The sequence below is a fragment of the Haliaeetus albicilla genome, chromosome 9 (genome assembly GCF_947461875.1).
Source record: "Haliaeetus albicilla chromosome 9, bHalAlb1.1, whole genome shotgun sequence".
Lineage (NCBI taxonomy): Eukaryota > Metazoa > Chordata > Aves > Accipitriformes > Accipitridae > Haliaeetus > Haliaeetus albicilla.
Window position 1 is genome coordinate 32,192,879 of NC_091491.1, and position 24,630 is coordinate 32,217,508.

At 60.5% G+C, this 24,630-nt stretch overlaps 2 protein-coding genes across 6 annotated transcripts; both read right to left on the bottom strand.

Annotated features, from left to right (window-relative positions):
* Positions 1 to 415: 415 nt before the first annotated feature.
* LOC104312566 (mucin-4) lies at positions 416 to 13,266 on the bottom strand. 4 transcript variants are annotated; one of them, XM_069792458.1, is made up of 12 exons: positions 13,073 to 13,266; positions 7,165 to 11,184; positions 5,685 to 5,824; positions 5,234 to 5,398; positions 4,793 to 4,948; positions 4,170 to 4,300; positions 3,222 to 3,310; positions 2,596 to 2,775; positions 2,002 to 2,154; positions 1,665 to 1,784; positions 1,325 to 1,366; positions 416 to 1,172 (listed from the first exon to the last, which is right to left on the bottom strand). In XM_069792458.1, the coding sequence occupies exons 1-12, from the start codon at positions 13,131 to 13,133 to the stop codon at positions 949 to 951; spliced, it is 5,481 nt and encodes a 1,826-aa protein (XP_069648559.1). In that variant the 5' UTR covers positions 13,134 to 13,266; the 3' UTR covers positions 416 to 948. The 4 variants fall into 4 exon arrangements, with proteins under 4 accessions (XP_069648559.1, XP_069648558.1, XP_069648561.1 ...); XM_069792457.1 differs by having other exon boundaries at positions 1,325 to 1,369; XM_069792460.1 differs by having other exon boundaries at positions 1,054 to 1,180.
* Positions 13,267 to 16,830: 3,564 nt separating this feature from the next.
* On the bottom strand, positions 16,831 to 24,575 carry LOC138686877 (mucin-2-like). Of its 2 annotated transcripts, XM_069792468.1 has the most exons (6): positions 24,256 to 24,565; positions 22,382 to 23,149; positions 19,052 to 19,489; positions 18,748 to 18,864; positions 18,348 to 18,433; positions 16,831 to 18,099 (listed from the first exon to the last, which is right to left on the bottom strand). In XM_069792468.1, the coding sequence occupies exons 1-6, from the start codon at positions 24,320 to 24,322 to the stop codon at positions 18,025 to 18,027; spliced, it is 1,551 nt and encodes a 516-aa protein (XP_069648569.1). In that variant the 5' UTR covers positions 24,323 to 24,565; the 3' UTR covers positions 16,831 to 18,024. The 2 variants fall into 2 exon arrangements, with proteins under 2 accessions (XP_069648569.1, XP_069648570.1); XM_069792469.1 differs by lacking the exon at positions 19,052 to 19,489 and having other exon boundaries at positions 24,256 to 24,575.
* Between the last annotated feature and the right edge of the window lie 55 nt (positions 24,576 to 24,630).

Genomic DNA, 24,630 nt, shown 5'->3' on the forward strand with positions numbered 1-24,630 from the left:
TGCTTCCCTGTTGCCAGCCTCTCAAGTCTCTGCTTTCTGCTGGTCCCATCCACAGAGCCAAAGAGAAGATGGATGTAGCTGTCTTTGTTGGTCCAATCCCTCATTCCCCCTACAAGACCGCAAGTCTCCCCCACTGCTCTCCCCAGGCACATCTTGCAGTGGCTCAGATCACACAGGTCAGGCTGTGGTCCCCACGAACACCCCACAGCCCTTCGCCCCTGCTGAGACAAGATGCTGAGCCCAAAGAGGGCGCGTCAGACCCCAGCAGACCCCAGCTCCAGCCCCGCTGCCCCAGAGCCCATCTCAGCTGCAGCCCAGACGCTCACATCCCCAGCACCAGCCCCAATCCTGCAATGCTGCTGTCCCCAGCCTGTCCCCACCACCACCTCCCACCCTGGTTCAGCAGAGGACGTGGCTGCCGCAGAATTGGTGATGCTCAGGCCCCTCAGAGGCTTTATTGAACAAATAAGATGTGAAAAGGGTTTTTTTTTTTCAAAGAAAGGCAGATGCTCTCTTGTGCACAAAAACATTATTTTTCTCCCAATGTTTCTGATCATGGGGTTGAATTTTGCCCTCACACACCCAGCAGAGGCATCAAGCAGACTCTGGCTTGATCCAGAGAATCGCCCCTTCTCCTGGGCACAGGGCCTGGGGATGACCCAGGGAGGGATAGCTGGGGGACAGAAGTGGGGGACAAGACTGGACTGGCTCACAGGGTGAGCCTGGCGCACCACGGCACTCAGAGGCTCATCTGCAGTCAACCCACACAAGGTGCAAAAACCCATTCCCCAGGTGCTGGGGGGCCAACCTCACCCTGCAGTGTGGAAGGCACAGAGAGGATGCAGGGAGGACAAGGGGTGGTGGACACGGTGGGGGGTATCTGCCCACCTCCCCACCAGCAAGGAGGTGCCCACAGGCACCTGTTCAGCTGCAACTGGGGAAGAGCAACTAAAGCAACTGACTCCTTGGGACTGGTCTGGATGAGAAACATGAACTTGTGCCAGTGAAGGCAACTGCAGGCACTGGCTGAGTGAGCTGCCCTGTGTGGTGGGTAGGGGTGATGGGTGCTGGTGGGAGCAGGCGGACACAGGAGATGAGCAGGAGCAAAGGACTCGGAGGATCAGCTGTGGCCCAGACCATGCTGCAGGTGTTCAACCCCCCAGTTACTTGTCCTCTCCATCTGCAAAGAAGAAACGATAATTGCCCGGCCACCTCCTCCCTGGGGGCCTGGGGCGAGCTGGGAGCCCCAGACGAGTTTCCACATGGGGGGACAGGGACAAAGGGAAGTGGCCAGCGGAGAGGACACCCCCCCAATCCCGCTCACCTTTCTGCTCCTCTGAGTCGCTCTCTTGCTCCTCCGAGGAACCTGCTGGGGGTTGCAAGGAAGTCCCACATCAGCTTACACCGATGACCGCATTAGCTGTGGTCCTCCCCTCCCAGTGCTGTCACCGCCAGACTGCACTGGTGGTTATGTGCTAAGGGAGGTGCCCCCCGCAACCCCACACAGCCCAGGGCACAGCACAACCTGCATGTGGGCACCCCAAAACCCATCCCTCATCTGCCTGGAGCTCTTGCTGCCTTAACCACAGGGTGGCTGGGACATTCCCCCCCAACTCTGGGCACCAAGACAGTATCACCCTGGCACACACAGGCTGCAAACCCACCCATGCTGGGTGGCTGGTATCCATCACAGCCAATCTTCGGTCTCTTCTCGCTGTAGCGGGTACAGAGGTGGGCACTGCCCGCCTGGTTACAGCACCAGTCGTACAACTTCAGCTCCTGGTCTGGAGGCAAAAAGGAGAGTAAGGAGCTGAAGGGGAGACGAGAGGGAGATGAGCTAGCTCCGGGCAGGCAGGTCGCTCGCCTCGCCTTTTGGCAAGTCCATGCTCCCTCCGAGGGCAACAGCACGTCAGGAAACAGGTTGGTGCAGAGGTTAAAATGATTTACAGGCTACAGTGATGCCAGCCTCAGCCAGGGGATGCCAGGGCTGGCTGTGCTTACCACGGTAAGGGGACGCCTGCCTGGAGGATCTCCAGTACCTCTCCTGCCGCCCCTCGATGAGCTGGCTCTGGCTGTCGTACAGGCAGCGGACGCCGGCACCGTGCTGGTTGGGGGATGCAGAGTGCAGCATGGAGACGCGGGCAGCCCACCAGCCTGCAACAGGGCAGCAGTGAGCCTCAGCGCAGCTCTCCCCAGGGCCAGCATCCCTACCTCGGGGCAAGGAGTGAGGCAGGGGCTGGCTCCTTGTTATCCATCCCTCCCACCGCATCACCCACGGTGCTATGGGGTTTGGAGGGACTGACGGACACCATTCAAGTGGTCCCCCAAGGTGAGACCCCAGTGCTGGGGAGGGTCCATCCCCACTGTCCCCATGCAGCTTAGATCAGCTCTGACCAGTCTAACAAGACGGGGACAGGTCAGTCCTTGTTCCTCCTCATTTTCCCTGTCTCTGCAGGGAAGGGCAGCTCCCCCCCCCTCATTTTCCTTGGGGTCGCCTGCCCACCTGGCCAGAATGGACCCCAGCCACCCTTGCAGGGGAGGTGGGGAGGGAAATCTTGGGGACAAGGAGGGTGGGGAAGCGGCATGTCCACTTGCCTCCGCGGCTGCTCTTGAAGCGCGGGTCCTGCTGCCCTTGCTGCAGGGAGCAGGGGCAGGCAGGCAGGCCCTGGCTCCACACCCGCGGCTCCTGCTGCTGCCCCGTCCACGCCAGGCACTTCAGCCGGTAGTTGACTCTCACGCGGCTCTCCAGCTTGTAAATCCACAGCCCACGGAGGTCTGAGTGGGGAGAGAAACCACGAGCTCTCACCTCTGGCCAAGGGGACCGCCGGGGCAGTTTCGGCTTGAGGCGAGAGCCAAGTGTTGCTGATGCTGGAAGCTAAGCCCGTGTTGACCCCCAGCCATGGGACCCCATGCTTAACAGCCACCCAACAGCACGGAAACAGGGGGAGAGGCTCTTGCCAAAGAAGGAAGCCTTGGGACAGAGCCATTGCAACAAAAGGGGTCCATGCATACATCAAGGTCATTTCAGCCTCAGGGCATAGCTTGTACCCAGGGGAAGCATTTTATGTGCTTGGGGGGAAGTTTGGCCTTGGTGAACTGAGTGAGAACCTTGCCACAGCAGCAAGCTGGATTTCATCCCCTGGGAGCATCCCCCTCCCCACACAGCCCTTCCCCAACCCCCTGAGGGGCTGTGTGAACCCACCCTGGCTGTGCGGCACTACCTGTGTTGTATCCCCTGAACTGATCAGGGCGATATTTAGCAGCTGGAGGTCTCTGAGTCAGGTCATCATTGCGGTAAAAGCCATCCCCACTATGTGCAAAGAAAGGGAAAAAATCAGGGGTTGCTCTTCCCAGGTGGGGTTATCCCAGCCCCAGCCTGCCCTTCAGCTGCCCTGATCTTGAGCCAGCGGGACCCCACAGCACCCAAATCGCAGCTCTGGGGACAGGAGGGCAAAGGCACCAGCTCCCTCAGTCTGCTGCCTCCTCTCTACAGGGTGCAGTTTGTTCTGGGTGCTGCAAATGCTCCTGCTGCATCGTGGGCTGAACACACAGACATCTTGAGACCCCTGCAAGCAGCTTCCGTTGTTTCCAGCATCTTGCAGTGCAATACGGAGCGGAAACCTATAAGCGGTCGTGCACAGGCAAGCACACACACACATAGACACATGCCTGTGCCGCCCGCACTTTCCGTCCCAGCCACCTTTTTCTTACCCAGCTGCAGCAAGCAGCTAATGAGGAAACCCTAGAGACGGCGTGCACAGGGTGAGACGTAATGCGAGGAGGCAGGAAGCAACCGCTCCAGCCAAGTGGCGGAAATCCCTTCCCTCAACTGGTGCAAAGTTCAGCAAACATCCCCTGTTCCCCACTCCTTCCTCCCAAACCACCAGGATGCTGTGGGCCCGGGACCCCAGAGGGATGTGTGGATCTTACAGCAAGCACAGCCCAGCAGGTCGGCGTGCTGCAGCATGATCCAGCCACTAATGGGGCAAATTTGGTTGTGAGACCCCCATATCTTAGTCTATATGGGTGTGCAGACCTCATCTGGGCTGTCCTCATCCTTGCAGAGCACTTCGTGGGACACGGGGGAAAGGTTAAACGAGCTGGAGCTGGGGGTGGAATGCAGCCCTGTGCTCGGAGGAGGCAGGGGCTGGGTGCCAAGCCTGCTGTACCTGGTGTAGCCGATGAGCACATTGGTGGTGGTGAGTCTGGTGTAATCCCATTGCATGCCTCCCTCCTGGTACAGCATCAGGACATAGGACCTGAAGCCATCGGTGGTCAGGACAGCCTGGTATGTGATCGTCTGGGAAGAAGCATTGCGGACAGGTAAAAAAGCGAGCAAAGCTGCTGCATTTAAAATTAGGGGTGTGGGTCAGCGCTCACTGGGGGACGGCAGGGCTAAGGTCCTGATGTGCAAGGCAAACGCAGCCTGGGCTGGTTCTCATTTTGCATGGAAAATGTGATGGTTTTACTTTGATGCTGTTCCATGAGAAGCCTCAAATTAACCCAATTTTATGCTCCTGAAGAGCAGTGCTTCTGGTGCACAATAAAGGCCCACCACATTAAAGGGAAAGATATTATGGAGCAGGGAGAGTTCAACTAAAGATGTCCCCCAAAAAACCTGAAAACCTACAAAAACATGGGCACAGCCTAGTTCTTTTTGGCAAAAGTCTTCAAGACTGACCTTTTTCACAAAACTGGTTATTATTTCCAAGCACAAACAAGGTGATCCCCCATGGGTCTTGGCTTTTTTTTTGACAACTCAACAAGCCCTTGAGCTCCATCAGCCCCTTACCCTCCGGGTGTCAGTCCGTGCTGCGTAGGCAGGTGCCTTCTCCCAGGTGATCTTCAGGGTCCAGGCTGCGGAGTAGGAGGACCTCAGGTACCGCCGAACCTTCGCTTCCACGTCACGCACGAATGGAGGCTTGGCCGTGTTAAGGGTGAGGAACTCCTGCGGGTTGGGTACAGCCACAACTGCGTTAGCTCCCCAGAAGGCAAAGACAGGTCTAGATTGGTGTTATGCATGGAGCGCTGTAGCTAGGTGTCTGGATGAGATTTGGACGGCTCAAGAGGTGACACACACAGGACCAGCAGCTCTTAGATTTTGCCCAGAAAAGGGAAACAGTGCTTATGGGCTCCATCAAGGACAGTTCTCAGGGGGCCTCCACAGAACAGGTGATGAGTTTATCAACAAAAGGTGTTTCATGCAACCATGCACCCAGGTGGCTTCACTCACCTGGTAAAAGGTGGTGCCAACACCTCTGGAGAAGTCGGCGTTGTCCCAAAACACGGCGATCATGGGAACCTCCTCGTGGCCATTGAAGCCGCTGGGAGGAGGGTTGGGGGATGTGAAGATGCTGTTGTCTGAGGCTGGGAAAATGATTTGTCCATTGTCTGTAAACTGAGCAGAGGGATGCCTCCATCAGGTGAGGACAGGACCGGTGGGATCCCCCAACACAGGAGTGGCAGCCCTCCCATTTCCGAGCCCACTTTGAGCAACACCCAAGGAAGGCCACCGCCGGCCACCACCAAAATGGCCACAAAGTCATCTCCTGCTGCAAACAGACCCTGGCAGCATCCCAATTGATTTGCCCCTGCAAGGGTCCCATCCCAGGCACCTGGTGCCTCCCCCAGGTTTTGGGCAACAGCCGCTTGCCCGACGGCAAGTCAAGCCAAGGTAGACTTACATAGAGAGAGTTGCGCAAGGTTTTGCCAAATGGGAATCCGGTCTCAGGCTTGAAAAGTGGAGAATTAAAATCCACCCTCCTTTCCACGTACTGTCGATCATTTTCTTTCGCTCCATACCCGTAGAGGGGCACAGCTGCAACTGGAAAAGAAAACCAAAAAAACCAACCCCAAAACACACTTACAGCGAAGCCTTTGGTCTGTGTCAAAACTCAAAGGACAGAAAGGATTTTGCTTCTAAAGGGACACAGCCTGGGCAGTAGGAGGATGGGGGGACACTGCCAATAGCCACCTGGGACACCCTGCATGTCACCTTCCCTTGCAGGAGCTTGCTCCCACCCTTTTCACTGCCTTACATGTACACAACTGCCCTAAACCTGCTGTGATGGCATTTGTGGTTACTGTCCCCTCCTGCTCTAGCCTTGTTGGGGCACCACACTGAAGGACTGCCATTAGGAGAAGAAAAACATTGTACAGGACTGTGGTAGGGGGACAGCAGGGAATTAAACACCCACAGCTCTTTCTAGAGATGTTTACAGCCTCCAGCTCTCTATTTATGTCTGTTAAATAAAAAAAGTATTTGGAGGGGATGGGTTTTCCAGCTGACGGGACCATACTCAAAGGCAGGCTCAGCCTGCCAAAAATGCAAGCTCACGTGCAGGAGCTCCTCATGGTGCATCTCCTCCAGGGGTCCTGGCCCTAAATAGCCCCCTCGGTCTCTGGGCACCGAATGTGCCCCAGGATGGTCCATCAGGAGGCCAGACGTGGTCCTCCCGCCTGGGCTGCTCTGCAAGCATCACGTACCTGCGGGGCCGGGCGGTGGGGTCGGGGCGGCTGCCGGCCCTCCTGGCAGAGCTGGAAACATGGGGGACGATGCGCGGGAGGTGACAGTGGCTGCTCCTGGCCCAGGGAGATCCTCCCGGGCCCTGGGGAGGGGGGCTGGTGGGGCTGGACTGGCAGTGGCTGGGCTGCAGGACATGACTGGGCGTGCTGTGGCTGGGGACCCCCCCCGGGCTCCCCCCTGGCCTGGGAGGGCTGCAGGGAGGCTCGACCCACTGGCAGCAGGGGCTCTGTTTGCCAGGCTGGTGGTCAGCTCACCGCCCAAGAACGGCTGCAGGGCAGGAGGTGACGAGCCACCGGCAGGTCCTGGCCTCGGGGTCTTTGATCCGGGGCTGCCAGCAGCGAACCCAGTGGAAGGCAGGCCAGGGACCCCTGGGCTCCCCCCCACTGGGGAGCGAGTGGGGGTCTCCACACCTGCCCTGGCTCCAGTCACGCTGGAAAGGAGACGAGCCATGTCCCCTCGCCTTGCCATTGCTCCGGGGAGCACGGCACTCGCTTTGTCAGTCACGGGGCTGTCAGCATCCCTGGAGGGGGCTCCAGGGCTTCCCAGCTGGTGGGGAGGCAGGAGCAGGGCAGGCCCCCATGGCGTGGCAGCCCCTGGCTCTCCCCTTCCCCCTGCAGAGGACCCCGCTATCGACTCACATGCCGAAAGCGGAGTGGAAAGCCCAGGGCTGGCAGACACCCCCGCTGCAGTGTTTTGTCTCTGTGGAGCAGAAGGCAGTACCGGGGCAGTGTTGGGGGATGCAAGTGCATGGGTCGATGCTTCTCCCAAAGGTGCAGGCATCCCTGAGGCCACCTCATCTTCAAGAGACCACATCTGAGCACCTCCAGCATCTCCTGCCAGCCCACCCTGTGCCCCTGGTGCCAGGGCTCTGCTCCCACTCTGGATGCCAGAGGCAGAGCGGGGGTCCCCACTGGGTGCCAGACCCAAGCCCAGCCCATGCCCGGGAAGAAGCAGAGAAGCAGCCAGTGAGGCAGCCATGCTATCAGAGATGCCACTGGTGTTTGGAGCCACGGGGTCCAGGGGCTGCCTTTCCTGGGGGGAGGTGAGGGCGGACGGGTCCAGCGCTCCCGATGCGATCTGTATGATGGCTCCTGTGCCCTCTCCCAGGCTGGCACCAAGGGAAGCTCCCCTGTTTACCAAGGCTCCTCCAGGCACCTCCACCACATTGACTTGGCTCAGTTTTGCATCAGAAAGTCCAAGACTGGCACCATTCTGGATGCTGGGGGCAGACACAGGGGGTTCCTCAGGGCCAGCAGGCTCCAAGCCTGTGCTCAAGCCACTGCCAGCTGTACCAGCTCCTTGAAGGCTTGCTCCGTTAGCAGTCTTGCCAGCTGTCCCAGGCGATGAAGACCCCTCCGTAGATGGGGAAGCAGATGCAGTCTGCAGAACAGCTCCCATTTGTCCATCACGGGCTCCTGAATCAACTGGTCCCTCTCCGGCAGTGGCCTGGGACTGCTCTGGGGCCATCCCATCACCAGCTCCTTCACCTGCCCCTTCTCCTGCAGCAGGAGGGACCCCAGGCCCAGCACCCAGGGAAGGCTGCAGAGCTCCAGGAGCACCACCTGCTCCTCCGAGGGCACTCGGGCTGGCTGGATCTGAAATGGAGGGTGCTGCAACCACATCACTGGGAGAGGCAGGACCGGACGAGGAACCTGCATGAGGCGGTTGATCCCATGCTGAAGTCAAGCTGGTGCTTGGTCCATTGGCTCCAGGCAGACCTGCTCCCTGGGGACCACCAGTTGCCGTCCCCCATGGCTGTGACCCCCCAAAGGATGGAGACATGGGTGCTTCCTGAGCAGCACCAGGGTTGAGGCTTGCTGCTGTCTCTGCCCCAGCCATGGGGCCGGCCACAGCCCCAGGAGTGCTGGTAGATTCACCGGGCAGGTCCCCTGGTCCTTCTGCTCCTGAGAGACTGGGATCCAGCCCAGCACTGCTGGGAGGTGCGGGACCAGGTGGGGACACTTGTTCCAGTGCTGGCGCTGCTCCTGTTCCTGCTCCATCCCTGAGAGCTGATGGAGGGGACAGGTCAGCATTCACCAAAGGCCCTGTTTCTCCTGCTGGCAGCTCTCCGTTGTTGGCAGCTTCCTGCTGAGTGTTGAATTCTGAAGGACTTGACTGCATGTAGGGACTTTCACTCTGTGGGATTCCTGCCTGTTCCACGTTCCCTGCGCTCTCAGCCCCCTGCACCAGAGTAAGCGCTGGGCCAGTTTCACTGTCTGGAGAGGCCAGGGATAAGCTGTCAGGGCCAGGGGCTGCATCTGGCATGGGTCCTGCTCCATCACCCTCTGAAATGGAGGATGCTGCCACCACATCACTGGGAGAGGCAGGACCGGACAAGGAACCTGCACCAGGCAGTTGATCCATCACAGATGTCATCACGCTGCCTGCAGTGGAGCTAAGGGATGGCTCAAAACTGGTCCCACTGCCTGCTCCTCCCAGCACCGGCTCTGCTGTTCCAGCTGTATGCCCCTCTGCTGCTGGAAGCCCCAGGTTTGTGCCAAGTTGGACCCCAAGGGCAGGTGATGAGGGTTCTGCTGGTCCATAAGTTGCTGGGCTGGAAACATCCCATGCCGAAGTCAAGCCGGTGCCTGGTCCATTGGCTCCAGGCAGACCTGCTCCCTGGGGACCACCAGTTGCCGTCCCCCATGGCTGTGACCCCCCAAAGGATGGAGACATGGGTGCTTCCTGAGCAGCACCAGGGTTGAGGCTTGCTGCTGTCTCTGCCCCAGCCATGGGGCTGGCCACAGCCCCAGGAGTGCTGGTGGATTCACCGGGCAGGTCCCCTGGTCCTTCTGCCCCTGAGAGACTGGGCTCCAGCCCAGCACTGCTGGGAGGTGCGGGACTAGGTGGGGACACTTGTCCCATTGCCAGGGCTGCTCCTGTTCCTGCTCCGTCCCTGAGAGCTGATGGAGGGGACAGGTCAGCATTTGCCAAAGCTCCTGTTGCTCCTACTGGCAGCAATCCAGCGTTAGCGGGATCCTGCTGAGTGCTGAAGTCTGAAGGACTCATGTCACTCTGGGTATCTGCAGAGGGACTGCCATCCCCTGGACCTCCTGCCAGTGCCGTGCCCCCTGCACCCTCGGCTCCCTGACCCTGGACCCCAGCAGTGGGCCATGCAAGTCCATCAGGTACAAAAGATACTGGGATGGGAGCATCTGAAGCTGAACTCAAGCCAGTGCCAGGTCCATCAGCTCCTTGGGGAGCACCAGCTGCCATCCCCCATGGCTGTGACCCTCCAAGAGATGGAGACACAGGTGCTCCTGGGGCAGCAGAGAGGTTGGGGCTTGCTGGTATCTCTGCCCCACCATCAGGTGCAGGCAGGGTGCTGGCCTCAGTCCCTGGGGGTGGGTGAGCAGCCCCAGGAGCGCTGGGGGTGTCCGTGGGAGACAGCAGCGGTGGCTGTTCTCCAGTGGGGGTCTGCCATGGGGCAGGCTGCAGGGATGGTTTGGCCAGTCCCACAGCCCCCACGTCCCCTGTGGGCAGCGCAGTGTCCGGGAGTGGGGGATTCATGTCACTCTGTGTATCAGTGGGAACCAGTGGTGTGATGGCCATGTCTCCTGTCACCTTGGGTGCCATGGGTGCCTCACTGTCTGCAGGTGACAGGGCTGAACCAGGAGCCTCTGATAACACCCCAGGAGCTCTCTGCCCATCCCCATCCCCACCATTGGCCGGCGGCAGCAAAGTGGCTGGGCTCAGCACTGCCTGGCCATGGAGGAGGGAGGGCTCCCCTGGGTTTCCCACTGTTCCTGACACTGTTGGGCTCTCCAGAGGCAGGCTGGATGAGCCGACCGTGCTGAATTCACCATTTACTGCATCTGCCGTGTCTCCATGCACCAAAGCTGAGGGACTTTCCTCAACAGCGGGGGCATTTTCTCCCACTGGCTCTGGGGTGATGCCCATGGCCCTGTTCACCACCCCATCCTGCTGGGTTGTAAGCAGCCCCCCGGTGCCGGGGCTGGGGCTTGAGGAATTGGCACTGGCTTCACTTTGCGTATCCACAGGCAGGGTTATGCCTTCCTCAACTGCTCCTGTGGCTGTGGTCAGCCCTTGGCTTGGCAGCACGGTGACACCAGCACCCACGGGGCTGCCAGCAGTTGGCTGTGCCCCCCAGGAAACTGCCAGTGGAGGGGTGGTGGGGAGGGACACAGCGCTGGCGGTGGGGTCTAGGTCTGCTCCTTCTCTGGTCACAGCCGCGAGGATGTCCTCCTTCACATCTGCAAAGAGAGGGGTGGATCCCAGGGCGGCATCGGGAGCAGGCCCCGTTACATCAAGCTCTGCTTCTGGGGTGACAGCGGGGTGCTGTGCAGAGATGGCGGCAGTGGTTGTGGCTGCAGTGGGAGCAGCCGAACCCCTCTCAATATCCTGAGATGTGTTAAGAGGCTTGGTCACATTCATCAAAGCTGGTACTGTAGAGCCATAGTTGCTCACCGCTGTCACCAAAGCATCTGGCTCAGGCCCGGGAGGGGAGGATGGGCTCAACGGATTCTCCACAAGGATGCTATCGGCTGTCTCAGCATTGGCTGCCACAGTGTTTGCCTCCGCAGTGCCCATCACCAGGTCATGGGGCCCCTCACTCTCCACCATGGTGGGAGAAGCTGTTCCCACAGCAAACAGCCCCTCGGTGGTGACAGGGGTGGTGGCAGCAGCAGCCCCAAGCCCTGCAGAGAAGCACAAAGCAGAGCGTTATGCCAGGTGCCAGAGCCGGCAGCCTGCCAGGCTCAGCTGCGCGTCTCCTCCGGTTGAGCGTCAGGAAGCTCCCACCCCTTCTTAAACCCTACTGCCTCATCCCACGGCCTTACAAGCTCTGATTTAAGACCCAAGGAGTGCAGCCAGGGCTGCCTTAGGCACAGCACCTTTTCATCCCCAGCATCAGCAGCCACCAGCTGAGACAGGACACAACTCATCACAGGTCAGGGAGAGATGCTGGTGCAGGCATGGAGGCAAAGGCAGCAGCTGCAACCCAGCCCAGTTATGCTGGGGGTGGTATCGGTTGGCCACTGGGAAGATCTGGGGCTCAGTAAGTCTAGTGCATATCCCCAGGGGTGTCTGTGGAGCTCTGCTGCCCAAGGACAGCCCTCAGCCCTCTTTGCCTCACTTCAGGGACAGCCCTGAGCGAAGTCACTTCTGCAGAGCCTGGGGGGTTCTTGTCTTCTTTCACCTTTCTGGTGTCTGAGGGACATTTAAATACACTTTACCCAAAGCCCTTTGGCAAATAGGACAGCCAGGGCTTAGTGAAACATTCCTCAACTGTAAATGGCTTCTGACCTGCTGCAGTTAAAGTTAGGTTCATTAAATCTCTCCCAGGGTGGGAGCCTGCCTGCTCCGGCCCCTGTCCCAATTGCCCCTAGCCGGGTGCAGGCACCAGGGGTTCCCTGCCAGTGGAGCAAATATTCACGAGCTCCCAGAACCAAGCCCTGCATACAGCTCCCTCTTCCTGCTGCCAAAATTCTGCCCCACATCCAGGACCTTTGCTGAAAGGAGAAGGAGACACCACCCCACATCCCAGGCATTTCTCCCAGCACTCACTGGCACCCATGGGTGACGTTTCTCCCAGTCTTATTTTTAGGACAGGGGGTGTCTGGGGAGACCAAACTGCCGCCGTTGGCTCCAGGAGGAGTCCGGCAGATCTGCTGACGCTTGGCTTCAGGTGGCTGCAATTAGGGGAGACGAAGGGCACCCCGAGGGCAAGACCCAGCAGGATTTTGCCACAGCCCGACAGCCCGAGCCTGTTCCCCATCCCAGTGCTCCGGTTCCTCAGGTTCCCCCTGCCAGGCAGCCAGATCCCCCTGCAGAGGAGGTGCCTCCAACCTCACCGCCGGCTCAGCTCATTAGCTTGCGGATAACTTGTGCCAGAGTCATTAATCAACATTATCTCCTATGCCAGACCAGTCCTCAAGGGGTCCATCCTCCTCCAGCCCCCGTTCCCCCTCCCAGCAGGCTGCTTCCTCACCATCTTCCCTGGCTGAAATAAGCTTTTTGCACCAATCCCCAACCCCCAGCCAGAGGAGCTCAGCTGCTTCCCTCCTCATCTCAGGGAAAACAAAGTGCATCAGTCAAATCCCCCCAGGTTAGTTTGGCACACTCCATCCCAGTAAAACCGTGTTTTATCTTAATTCTTCCATGCAGAGCAGGAAACACCATCTACCCCACGCAGCCCATTCATGGGAAGCTTGTGCAAGAGAGGCCTCAGCATGAAGCCCCGCGTTTGCTCTTCCCTGGGACGTGGGAGGGGTGGGAGCATCCCTGGAGCCCCACTCTGCCAGCTGGCTTCCCTTGGCTCCCTTGCTGGAGGGGTACACGGCTGCACACAGGCTCCTGGGCTGGGCTCTCACCTCTCCCACGGGTCCACGCCTGCAACCAGCCCCTCAGGGTGATGCCTGCTCTGTAAAACACTTTTCTAGCTCTTTGGCTGCAATGGATTGCAAGGACTGGTCATAAGAGGAGTTTCCAGTGCAGCCAGGAGGGAAAAGCATCTCACAAGCATTCCTGCTGTGCCCTGCAAGGGCTCAGGTAGCACGTGTGCTAGCAGAAAAATACAGGACGTACCATGCAGAATCCATACGCAGCATCCCATGAAGGTGGAAAACGTCCATTCCCTGGTCCCCATGCCTCAGGCCTCCACACAGGCAGAGCAATGGGAAGCTCAAAGCGAGGCGAGAGCGGTGAGAAGCAGCTCCGTCCCTCCCTCCCTCCCTCCCTCTCCTGCAGAGCTGGAGTCCCACAGGTGCAATCCTGCTCCTGTTCCCTCCTATTTATAGGGATGACAGAAGGAGGCAGGTTACAGCTGCCGTCCCCTTCCGCCCCCGGTCCTTTCCCTCCTATGTTCCTGTCACCATTCCCTTCCTGCCGAGCCCTCCCCTTCCCAAGGGCTGGATGCCCTCTTCAGCTGGGGCATGGGTTGGGGGTTACCCAAAGACCACCTTGCAGGGACCCATTCCCCCCAGGGACCTGGGCACAGCCCAGTGCAGCTCCCTGGGCCGCTAGCACCAGCTGGCAAAGCTGAGCCCGGAGCAGCGCGTGGCACTGCCAACAGTAGCATGGCAGCAACCCCACAGATCCCACAGGACTTGCTGCCCACAGCAGCCTCCTCGTGGTCCCTGCTCCCCACGGCAGCCACCCCAAAGACGCCACAGGACCTGCTCCCTTGCAGAGGAGGGGGCCACAGGGCAGCGGGTGGTGGTGACAGGGCAATGCCAGCTGGTGCCACCATGCCTATGAGGGCACCAAAATCAGCAGCTGAGCTGCATCTCAGCCCAGGGCAAGGCAAGATGCAAATCTTCACTTGGCTCAAGGCTTCCCTGGGAGCAGAGGCAGGTTATAAAGCAGGGAGAGGCATAGCTGGCGGCAGGCCCTGGGGTGTCAGCCAAGCCCCCCAGTGCTCAGCTGCAACTGGGAGCACTGGGGATCCCTGTCCAGAGCCCCAGCATGCCCCAGCAGAGTTTTAAACCTGCACCTCAGTATGGGCACAGCAGTGCCGGGGTGCTGGAAGGGGGTGAACCGGCCAGGGACACTCCTCTGCAAGGTGGGACCAGCATCCCTAGAGGCTGGCACAGTAAAAGGCACAGCCCCAGACCCCCCACCTGCTACAGGAGTCCCCTGGGTCACTTCACCCTGATCCCCTGGGTCACTTCACCCCTATGTCTCCCCTTCTCCCCTTTCCCTGGAGCAGCAATTCCCGCTCCCCCCCGCTTGAAAACTGCTGCCAGCTCCTCCATGAGCAGCATTATGCAAACCCCCACCACTACATGGTTTTGTAATCAATTAAAGGCTTCTTAACCAGAAATGCCCCCAGGCAACTCCTGCAAAGTGTTATTAGGGGTGTTAGGCAGTACACAGTGTCCCACCAGAGCCGGCCTCCATCGGGCAGGCGGCAGCGGCAGGGCACGCCGAGCGACACCGCAACCCACCGGGCGGGCAGCGTCGGCAGGGGGAATGCCAGGGGAGGCCAAGTCACGGCCGACGAAACCCCATCCTGTAAACCCACGCATTACCCCTGGCAGCGGGAACAGGGCACAGACCGTAAATCAGGAGAGAGCACCGCTCGCCCGGAACGAACGCCTGCCCACCGAAATGCCAGCGCGGCGGGGAGGAAGGTGCGTCAGGGGCCCGTGCAACCAGCAATGAAGATCATGGGCTGACCGCCCAGCCAGCGACCACCGGAGCAGTTGCCACACCTGGGCCGATGGAGGATTAGAGGGATGCAAACCCGCTGTGGGAGAGTCATTCCTGCCTGTGCTGACGATGCCATATCACTTTGGAGAGCCACCCCGACGGGGAATATGTGCTGACGCTGGAGAGAGTTGCTCCAGCTGGTGTTTGAGGTGCAAAACGTGGTGGGAACCACAGGGGTTGTTGCAAACATGCTGCTCAGCATAGGGGAAAATAACTCAGCTGAAGCAAAGCGCTTCCAGCCCACCTCATCCTCAGCCTGCCTGCAAGCTCCTGCCCGTGGTGCGCTGGGACTGGCACTGTCTGGAGACCCTTGTGCCTGTGCCTCCTGCCCATGCTGTCCCCAAAAAGCCCCATCTCCCTGCTCCTCCAGCAGAGTCACAGGGGTGACAAACCGAGCTCATCCCTCTGCTTTGGCATTGGCACACCCTCCCAGAAAAGCCTGCAGCCACCATGGGTCATCCCTCATCTTGAAGATGGTGCCCTGTTCCCACCCTGGGAAGGGGCTTTTCGTTGATCCTTCTGCTACACCTGAAACCAAGCTGCCAGCTTGGCAGCTGCCAGCTCCTCCAAGGATAACTGTCATCTGCAGTTATCAAGGACCAAAGCATTATATAGGCACCTGAGCCCCTCAGGAACCCCAAGCTTGGGGGCAATGCTGTGAATCCCAGCACCCAGGGACTCTGCGCCATCCGGCATGGTACAGCATGGCCCAGCACTGCCCAGCACAGTGCCTTATCAGCCTTCCTGGAATTAATGGGCTGGTTGTTCCAGCCCTGCGGAGATCCCAGCATCTCCTACCAGCACTGCTCTGGCCTCCTGGCAAGGGCATTTGGAGAGGGCTCAGTGGTGGCGGGGGTGGGAACAGGTTATCCATCAACCCTGCAGGTTCTGGATGACTTGGCAAGCCAGGTGTGTTGCAACACGGGCTATAGCCACCCATGGGGTGAAGGGGAGGGAGACATTGGAACGGACACCTGAGCCACAAAGGACCCAAGACACACACTCTGTGATGCTGCTGGGCCCTCCAAAGGTGACAGTCCTGCTGGGCACAGGGTCTGCTCCTTTGGACAATGCTGATAGATGGGAGTGGGTTATGGCGAAGAGGCTGAGAAATGATTTACAGGCTGGGAAAGCAGCAGGACCTGGATCTGACCTCCCAAGGACCCTCTGGTCAGGGGTCCATGGCAGGTAAGCAGCTGTGGGGTGAAGGTGGTGGCCAGCATTCTCAAGGACGGCGGGCACAGAGAGCATGGGCTGTGTCAGGAGCTTGTCAGAGCTCCTTGCCCCCAACACCCGGGCAGTGCCCACCATCCCCATGGGAGCCATGTCCCCCCACTGTGCCCCTCTTCTCCCACCCAGGCTGGGAGGCAGAGTGGCTCAGTGAGACCACAGCATCTTCTCCCCACCACCGCCCCCTGACCACGATAACAGTGGAAGGCAGCCGTGTCGGCAGGGGACAGCAAGTACCCCAGTCACCTTTTCATCCCGGCACTTCAGGACCTTTTCCTCCCTTTGTGACGCAGTTTGGCTCCATTACCCTGGCCTTGGCCCTCAGCCATGTCCCGGGGCCTGAAGTTATGGATTCAACAGCCGGAGAAAGCAGCCCGGTGGGACGCGGCGTGGGAGGACTCTTGGCCCAGCTCCACGGCGTAGGCAGAGCACGAGGATTTCTTTCCCAGCGCCCCATCAGGCGTCTGGCTTGGGGACCCCTTCCGGCAGGCTTTGCCCTGCTCCCCGGCTCCCTGCCTGGGTGCTAAGGGACCTCTCTTGGTGCCGATGGCTCCAACAAGCCCCCAAAAGCCAGGCAGCATCCCAGAGAGCAAAGAGGCAACCCTGGGATGCAAGGGGCATCCCAAATGGAAGCATCCTGACGAGCTGCCTGGGCTCAACCTCCAGCCCCAGCCCAGTCTCTCCCAACCCCTGCCAGCCGGCAGCCAGGCGATCCCAGGGTGACTTTCCCCATCCTGTCTGGCTGCTGGCTCTTTCCCAGCTGCGTGACAATCCGGGAGGGCCCAGGAGCCATCCCTGGGTTTGGCATCCCACAGCCCCATGTGCCCCCTCCCAGCCCTCCCCGTGCCAGGGCGGCGCAGGCTGCCAGCAAGGAGCAGGGATCAGCCGAAAATAACACCTGATGAGCAACACAGCTATTTTGCTAATTATTTCAGTTTTCAATCTCCAGGCGAGGTGACTAGCTTAGGCTAATAATTGCTTCAGTTGGATTTTATCTGGCTAATTAATCAGTTAATAAATGACTTTGCTGCAGGGGGACAGACGCTGCGGCCGTCTCCTTAGGTGGGGACTGGAAAAAAACAGGGAAGGAGCACAGCCCACGGGATTTCCACGGCCCCATGGGGTGTCATGGGGCAGAGAGCATGAAAGCGGGGACCCCCCCAGCCTGTCAAGGTGCCAAGCCATCCTTGGGAACATCTGCAGCAGCCCCTGACAGGAGGGGACAGCCTTGAGCCCGTCTCTGTTGCGAAGCTTTTGGGACTCAGCCATTTTTTCTTGCCCGTACCTCTGCTAGATGGCAAAGCTGAAAACTGGGGAAGGCAATTCAGAAAAAAAGAAGTCATCATCTTTGCTGCAGAAAACGTGGGATTTCCTTTACTGCCCAGCCCGTGTTGGCATGGGCTTCTCTGTCAGCAATATTGTAGGCGAGCTGGGGACAGATGGTGTGCGGGGCTCTGGCTTCACTCGCCCTCTGCGCTGCAGGGCTTAGGAGCTCAGCTGGACCTGGGACAGGGCTCAGGTGGGAGAGGCAGGCTCTTTTCCTCTCCTGCCTCCTTCCCAGAGCCACTCCAGGCTCCATCTTGGCCCGCTCTGGATGTGAAGCAGCCGTGGAGCATCTCTTAAAGACTTCGGGCACTGCAGCCTCCCCAGGTTGCAAACCCCAGAGGTCACCAGCACTGAGCCCCCGAGTGCCCTGGGCACAGCAGTACCGGGGGTTCCAGGTCTCTCCTTGCTCTCATCCATTGATTCCCAGGGTGGTTTTTGTGGCTGAGCCATCTCAGTCCCAGCTGTAAAAGCCCAGCCCCTGCAGGGTCCCCTCCTCCCAGCCCCCCGGCAGCACTGGGGGGGGTCCCACGGCTGGTGCAGTGTGGTGGGAGGGCTCAGGGTCTACAGATGGGCTGTGGAAGGGGCAGGGGCACCCCAGCCCACGGGAGGCACTGGGGGGCCTCTGGGGGTGTGCAGTGAAGGACAGGGGGTTCCCAGGTTCAAGGGGAGCTGTACAGGTTACCCTGAAGGGCTGCACCGCTGTGGAGTAAGGAGCTGGGAGAAGAAGGCTTGCCAGTCCACGTGGGTGCCGGCCAGGTGAGGAGCAGCAGTCAGGTCGTCTTGTGCCCTCGCCACTCCACTGCCAGGCCGGCAAATGGGAACGCCGTCTGCAGGTCCCTGCGGAGCTGGGGGGAGAGGACAGCCGTCAAACCATGCCGGAACGGGTCTCCTACCGCCCGCTCCCCACCTAGGAGGGGCCTGATCCTGGGCCACAGCAGCCGAAGGAGCGTGTCCCCTTCATCCGAAAGGGGTCTGGATTATATTCAATGTGAGACCCATCTGTTCCCCTCCTGCTGGCTGCCTGTCCCCCTCCCTGGCTGGCTGGACCACGGCTGGCAGATGCAAAGTGACACCCCCTCCCAGCACACCTCACCTTGGACAACACCAGTTCCTGCACTGTGGTGTTCCCCAGGTCCAAGGGGACAGTTAGCCGCAGTGACAAAAAGAGGTGAGATGCACCTAAGGACAAAAAACAAGGCTCTGGTTATTGCCCTTGAATCTTGGGCTATGCCAAAGGATCTGGGGGTCTCTCCCCAGGATCACTGGCACAGACATGGGACATCCTCTCAGGTTAACCATGTCATGGACACCTACACCGTCAGGACAACAGCCCTCCACCTGTACAGCAAACCACACATCTCACAGAGCATCAATGCCCCATATTGAGAGCATGGCAAAATCAGCGGGGCTCCAGGACCCTCCACACTGGACCCTGGAAGCCCAAAGCCACCAGTGCTGAGGGGGTGGCAATGCCCACGGGGCACTGCACTTACTGGTGTTGGACGTGGCAGTGGGGCAGACGGGCAGTGTCGTTGGTAGGTCTGCAGGGGTGCTGAGGGTAACCTCTGGGGTCTGGGTTGAGTTGGTGGCGGGAGAAGAGGGCTCCGTGCCTGGACAAAGCAACGTTACATTAGCACTGTCTGCAGAGAGGTGCACAACGCTCCGACAGCTGAGGTCAGACCGAGCCTAAACAAAGCCATCTACATGAAGCCACCCAAGTACATGCCTAGCATCCCCGTGGGGATTTGTCACCCTGACCATGCCTCGGCCCTCCAGGCACTCCACAGCTGCACTCACCCGTGGCTGCACTGGGGGTCTCAGGTGCTGTCGAGGTGCCTGGGACCAGCCCCGTGGTCATGGTGGAGATGCCAGGGGTGGCTGTGGTTCCCTCTGGCTGGCTGGGAGCAGGAGTGCTCCCATGGACCCCCGTGCTGGTATCAGGGGTGGCCATGGTGTCTGACGGGGTCGTCAAGGGCTCGGCCGAAACATCTGTTGGTGCTGGTGTGGTGGGAGGAGGCATGGTGGGACTGCTGCTGGGCCCTGGTGATGTGCTGGACCTCTCTGGGGTGGAGGCTCCAGTTTCAGGGGTGGAGGCTCCAGTTTCAGGGCTGCAGGGAGGGACGGTGGCTGCAGTGGTGGAGGTGCTGGTGGGCAGCAGCGCCGAGGTCTCCATAGGTGTTGAGGAGGTAGGGTGAGCTGTGGACACGGTGACTGTCACATCCGTGGCAGTGGTACCTGCAAAGAGGCTGGAGAATGAGGCACGCAAGGGCTGGCGGTGAAAGGCTGAGACCATGGCTGTGCCAGGGATGGCGCAGCATCACCACCAGCATGAGCTCCCTGAGGGACCCAGAGCTACACATCAGCCATAGAGCATTGGGAGTGGGGATTCACTGTCCTTGCAGCGATCAAACATGTGGATGACCTGAAAGGCAACATGATTGTTGGCAAGGCAGGCCACGTAAATCTCCCAGCCTGACAAAGCAGGAACAAGCCATGGGTATCGCTGGTCTTGGGGCAGAAACTCCTGTAGGCACCAGTGCTAAGACCTGTTCCACCACCTTCACACATCCCTGGAGGAAGTCAGACAAATGCATCCGATGGGAAGAGCCGTGCAGGAACTGGTGAGCGTGAGACAAGCTGAAACGGCAGCAGCAGCAGTTTACACAAACCTCTCTGCTGCAGATAGGCAGGAACTGATAGCGCTGGGTGTAAATAATGGCAATGGGGAACCAGCCCCACAGAGGGGGGCCAGAGAGGAACAAATCCCAGCTTGGAGCTCAGGGCCAAGTCATTAGAGACCTGCTGCAACCCACAAAAGTTCTGCCGGGGGGCTTAAGAGACGTGGGAGGGCCGTCCTCTCTGCCCGCATGGGCCCTGTGCTGGGGCAGCCTGCTGTCCCTTGGGGAAGCCCAGGCATCTGTAACACTCTCCAAAAGGATGCACAAAACAGCCTGGCTGTCTGGGTCTCTGTCAAGGGGTGCCTGCGAGGTGGTGGCTTTGAGATGCCAGGATGGATTCCCCAGTGGTCCCAGAACAAACTCAGTGAGTCTGGGGCTCTGCTTACATAGGGATAGAGAACCAAGCCACCAGCTGCCGGCTGCTTTCAGCCAACCCTACCAGAAACTCCCGAAGTCTGTAGCAGCCGCTCCCTCCCTGAGCTGCTGCAGGCAGCAGCTGGTTAAATAATAAAGTGGAGAAGGGCAAAGGTCTGATCCCAACCCATGCCCGGGTGGGTGTCTGCACTAAAGGGCCTCATCCTCACACAAAGGAGAAGCTGTAAAAGTCCACCTCTGCTACCCATTTACAAACAGCAAACAGCACCCGCAGCATTTCACCCCCCCACACCCCACAGGCGCCTGCTGCAGATAAGGCACCCCATCACCCCGGGGAACAATGGTCCCCACTCCCCACCCGCCCCACGGAGAGCATCGTGTCCTGCTCAGCCCTTACCCAGCGCGAGGTGCGGCACGAGGCCAGCGAGGCTCAGCAGCAGCAGGGGCAGGGGCAGCCCTCCTCTCTGCCCCGCCATGTCCAGGCAGGCGGGAGCCGATGCCCCCCCCCAGGCACCGCTCCGAGCACTCCCCACAGCCCTGTCACTGGGGTTTCCAGGTCTCCTTTGCCCGGCAGAGGAGGAGCATCCAGGTGGGTCCTCAGGCGTTGGCAGCAAAGAGGGGATTTCCACCCGACACGGACGCTCCCAGGGACGGGTGCAATGCCGAGCAGACATCAGCTGTGCTGCTGGACCCCGGGCAGCCATGAGCAGCGGGCAGGGCAGGCCGGCCGGGCCACGACTGTAGCAGACCAGGTCCCTTCAGCCGGGGACCGTGCCGTCCTTTGCCTGCTGAGGGGACGGCGACAATGGAAAAAAGCCCAGGGAAGCAGCCAGGCTGCCTGGGACTGTCCCAGCGCTCCGCCACAGGGGTGATGTTCAGTGATGGCTCCCAGCACCAATGCCCTCGGGGACACAACAGCCCGCTCGCTCTGAGCTCGAGGAACTGGCGGAGAGAACAGGCAGCGCTCAGGAAGGGCGTGCTCCAGGCTGAGGGTTTGTCCCCTGGGCTGTCTGTACAGGCATCACTTCCCATATCACAGCATGTCACAGCTGAAGCGCACCGCCGACAGCCGGAGCCGCTTCCTTATTCTCAGGGTCAGGGACAAGACCAGTCAGTCAAAGGCACCCGCAGGCACTGGGCCAGGGTACAGGCGCTCCGCAGGCAGACAGGCACGCTGGAGGACTGCCAGGGCACAGCCACCCTGCTGCTGTACAGGCTGCCCGCTGCCAGGGCACAGGCGTGCTGAGGGCATCACCAGGGTACAGGCGCTCTGCTGGGGTGCTCTCACACCATAGGCATTAGGCCGGGATGCAGGTACTCTGGCAGGATACAGTCTCTCTAACTGGGGTACAGGGACACTGGGGGGATGTGCATGGCCAGGGGCACCGGGGCAGGGTACAGTCTCCCTGCCAGGTTCAGGTGCACGGAGGGGGGTGTCACCAAGGTACGGCTGCAGCCGCAGGGTAAAGGCTCCTGGGAGAGCCACCAGGATACAATCACACTGCTGGGACACAGGTTTCTAGGAAGGCGCACTGCCAGGGTATGGCTGCCTGGGGGGACTGCCGGGGTACAGCCACACTCCTGGGGTACAGCCACACTCCTGGGGTACAGTCTCACCGCCGGGGTCACAGCCACACCGCGGGCTTACAGCCGCCCCGCTGCACCCCCAGCGCGGGGCGGGGATGCCCCGCCCCTTCCCGAAGCCCCGCCCCCTCACGGCACTCACGGCAGACACGTCCCTACCACAGGCCACGCCCCCCAGGCTTTCCCCCGCCCCCAGCCCCGCCCAGCGTGAGCCCCGGAGCGCCGCGCCGCGGTGACCCGAGGCCCGGGCCTGGTGCCGCCGTTCCCACCCGGCAGCGTGGGGTGTGAGGGAGCGCCTCGTCCCCGCTGCCTGACGGGGCGGCCAGCCCGGCCTGGGCGCGGGGAGCGGCGGGGGACCCACCCGCCGGCCTGCAGAGGCTGGAGACGGGGCGGCTGCCGCAAGGCGGGGTGGGGGGGCCAGGCCGTGGGAGATCCCACGGGGGTTTGTCACCCTGCCCCTGCCCCACGGGTGCTCCGTGGCTGCACTCACCTGCGGCGGCACTGAAGGTCTCAGGTGCTGTCGGGGTGGAGGTACCAGGGGTGGTCCCGGCTGTGGTCCCGGCTGGCTGGCTGGGGGCGGAGGTGCTCTCAGGGACCCCCGTGCTGGTAACGGGGGCGGCCGTGGTGTCCAGCGGGGTCGTCGAGGCCTCGTCCGAAGTGGCTGCCGGTGCCGGTGTGGTGGGCGAAGAGGTGCTGCCGGTCCCTGGGGATGTGCTGCCAAGCAGCGTGGTCACGGCTGGCCTTTGGCGGGTGCTGGTGCCAAGCGTGGTGCCCACCCAGGTGGAGGAGAGAAGAGAAGAGGGGGAGGGAGGCAGCGGGCTTGTTTTGACTCCAAGCGAGCTGACAGCCACGGCCATGCTGGTCCCCACAGACGTGACAATGGTCGTCTCAGCACAGTTGGGTGTCGTGGCCATGGGGGTTGGAGTTGGGGTGCCAGTGGTGAGCCCTGGCCCTGTTGGGGTGGGGTCAGACTGCACCGTGGTGCCAGTGGGTGACCCAGGAGTGCTGCAGGCTGTGCTGCCCCTTGCCTGCGGTGTGGTGATGCTGGAGGCTGCCGCGCTGCTCCCGTGAGGCGTTGCATCGCTGGCTGTGAAGGCATCCGTCAGCACCTCTGGGGCGGAGGTTTCAGGGCTGGAGGGAGGGACGGTGGCTGCAGTGGTGGAGGTGCTGGTGGGCAGCAGCGCCGAGGTCTCCATAGGTGTTGAGGAGGTAGGGTGAGCTGTGGACACAGTGACTGTCACATCCGTGGCAGTGGTACCTGCAAAGAGGCTGGAGAATGAGGCACGCAAGCGCTGGCGGTGAAAGGCTGAGACCATGGCTGTGCCAGGGATGGCGCAGCATCACCACCAGCATGAGCTCCCTGAGGGACCCAGAGCTACACATCAGCCATAGAGCATTGGGAGTGGGGATTCACTGTCCTTGCAGCGATCAAACATGTGGATGACCTGAAAGGCAACATGATTGTTGGCAAGGCAGGCCACGTAAATCTCCCAGCCTGACAAAGCAGGAACAAGCCATGGGTATCGCTGGTCTTGGGGCAGAAACTCCTGTAGGCACCAGTGCTAAGACCCATTCCACCACCTTCACCCATCCTTGGAGGAAGTCAGACAAACCTGTCTGACAGGAAGAGCTGTGCAGGAACTGGTGACCGTGAAACAGGCTGGAACGGCAGCAGCAGCAGTTTACACAAACCTCTCTGCTGCAGATAGGCAGGAACTGATAGCACTGGGTGTAAATAATGGCAATGGGGAACCAGCCCCACAGAGGGGGGCCAGAGAGGAACAAATCCCAGCTTGGAGCTCAGGGCCAAGTCATTAGAGACCTGCTGCGACCCTGGTCTGCGGGGGGTTGAGGGACGCAAGAGGAGGGGACCTATGGCTGTAGCTCGAGGCTCACAGGAGGTACAAGCACCAGATTTATTCCCTGTGCTTGGCTCAACGCTGCTCTTGCTTTGTGTCAAGTGCAAACATCAGGATGGCATTTGCAGTTTTCCAGGCCCACGACAGCCCAGTGATACTGCCATCTGGGCAGAAGTGTTTGGTGCTGCTGGGTGGGTCGTAGCAAAGGCAATGAGCCCAGCAGGGACCAAGGTTCAGCAAGGGGGTCCAGCTGGGACCAAGGTCTTCTCTGCCCAGAGACACACGAGAGGCAAAAGAAATAAAGCCAAGCTTGTCGCTCTGGTGTTGCAAAGTGCAGCTCTGTTCACTCACTGGGATGGGGCTGTGATGTCAGAGAGCAAACAGCACCCGCACTGTTTCACCTCTGTGGGTGAAGCCACCCTGGGGCCACCCACCGCCCTGGGGAAGGATGCTCCGCACCCACCACCCACCCCACCGATAGCACCGCATCCCACTCAGCCCTTACCTAGCGTGAAGTCCAGCACGGCAAGGCTCAGCAGCAGCAGGGGCAGCCCTCCTCTCTGCCCAGCCATGTCCAGAGCCAGCACCCTCAATCCCCGGGTGGTGAAAAGTCCCTGCACCCGGGGATGCAGGGCAAGGGGATAGTGCCAGCTGAGAACTACACTGCCGAGTGACGGCTGAAGGAGGCCGGAGCCGCTTCCTCATTCCAGAGGACAGGGAGGGGAAACACCGGCGGGCACGACAACCCCCTTCCCGGGGGCCGGTGCTGCGCCGATGTCCCCGGCGCGCCCGTGGGCGCGCCGGGGACATCGGCGCAGCACCGGCCCCCGTGTAGAGGAGGGGCGGTCCCAGGTGCTGGCGCCACGCCCCTTCTCCAGAA

What these genes read in the sequence shown, in the direction of transcription:
- LOC104312566 (XM_069792457.1), bottom strand. Translation starts at nt 13,133, where the DNA reads ATGGGGACCAGGGAATGGACGTTTTCCACCTTCATGGGATGCTGCGTA. An exon ending in CCTTGCGCAACTCTCTCTAT is followed by an intron (nt 5,399 to 5,684) that starts GTAAGTCTACCT and finishes CCCTCTGCTCAG; the next exon opens with TTTACAGACAATGGACAAAT. An exon ending in CTTCAAGAGCAGCCGCGGAG is followed by an intron (nt 2,155 to 2,595) that starts GCAAGTGGACAT and finishes GCCCTGTTGCAG; the next exon opens with GCTGGTGGGCTGCCCGCGTC.
- LOC138686877 (XM_069792468.1), bottom strand. Translation starts at nt 24,322, where the DNA reads ATGGCTGGGCAGAGAGGAGGGCTGCCCCTGCTGCTGCTGAGCCTTGCC. An exon ending in GACCTTCAGTGCCGCCGCAG is followed by an intron (nt 19,490 to 22,381) that starts GTGAGTGCAGCC and finishes GCCTCTTTGCAG; the next exon opens with GTACCACTGCCACGGATGTG. An exon ending in AGGAACTGGTGTTGTCCAAG is followed by an intron (nt 18,100 to 18,347) that starts GTGAGGTGTGCT and finishes CTCTCCCCCCAG; the next exon opens with CTCCGCAGGGACCTGCAGAC.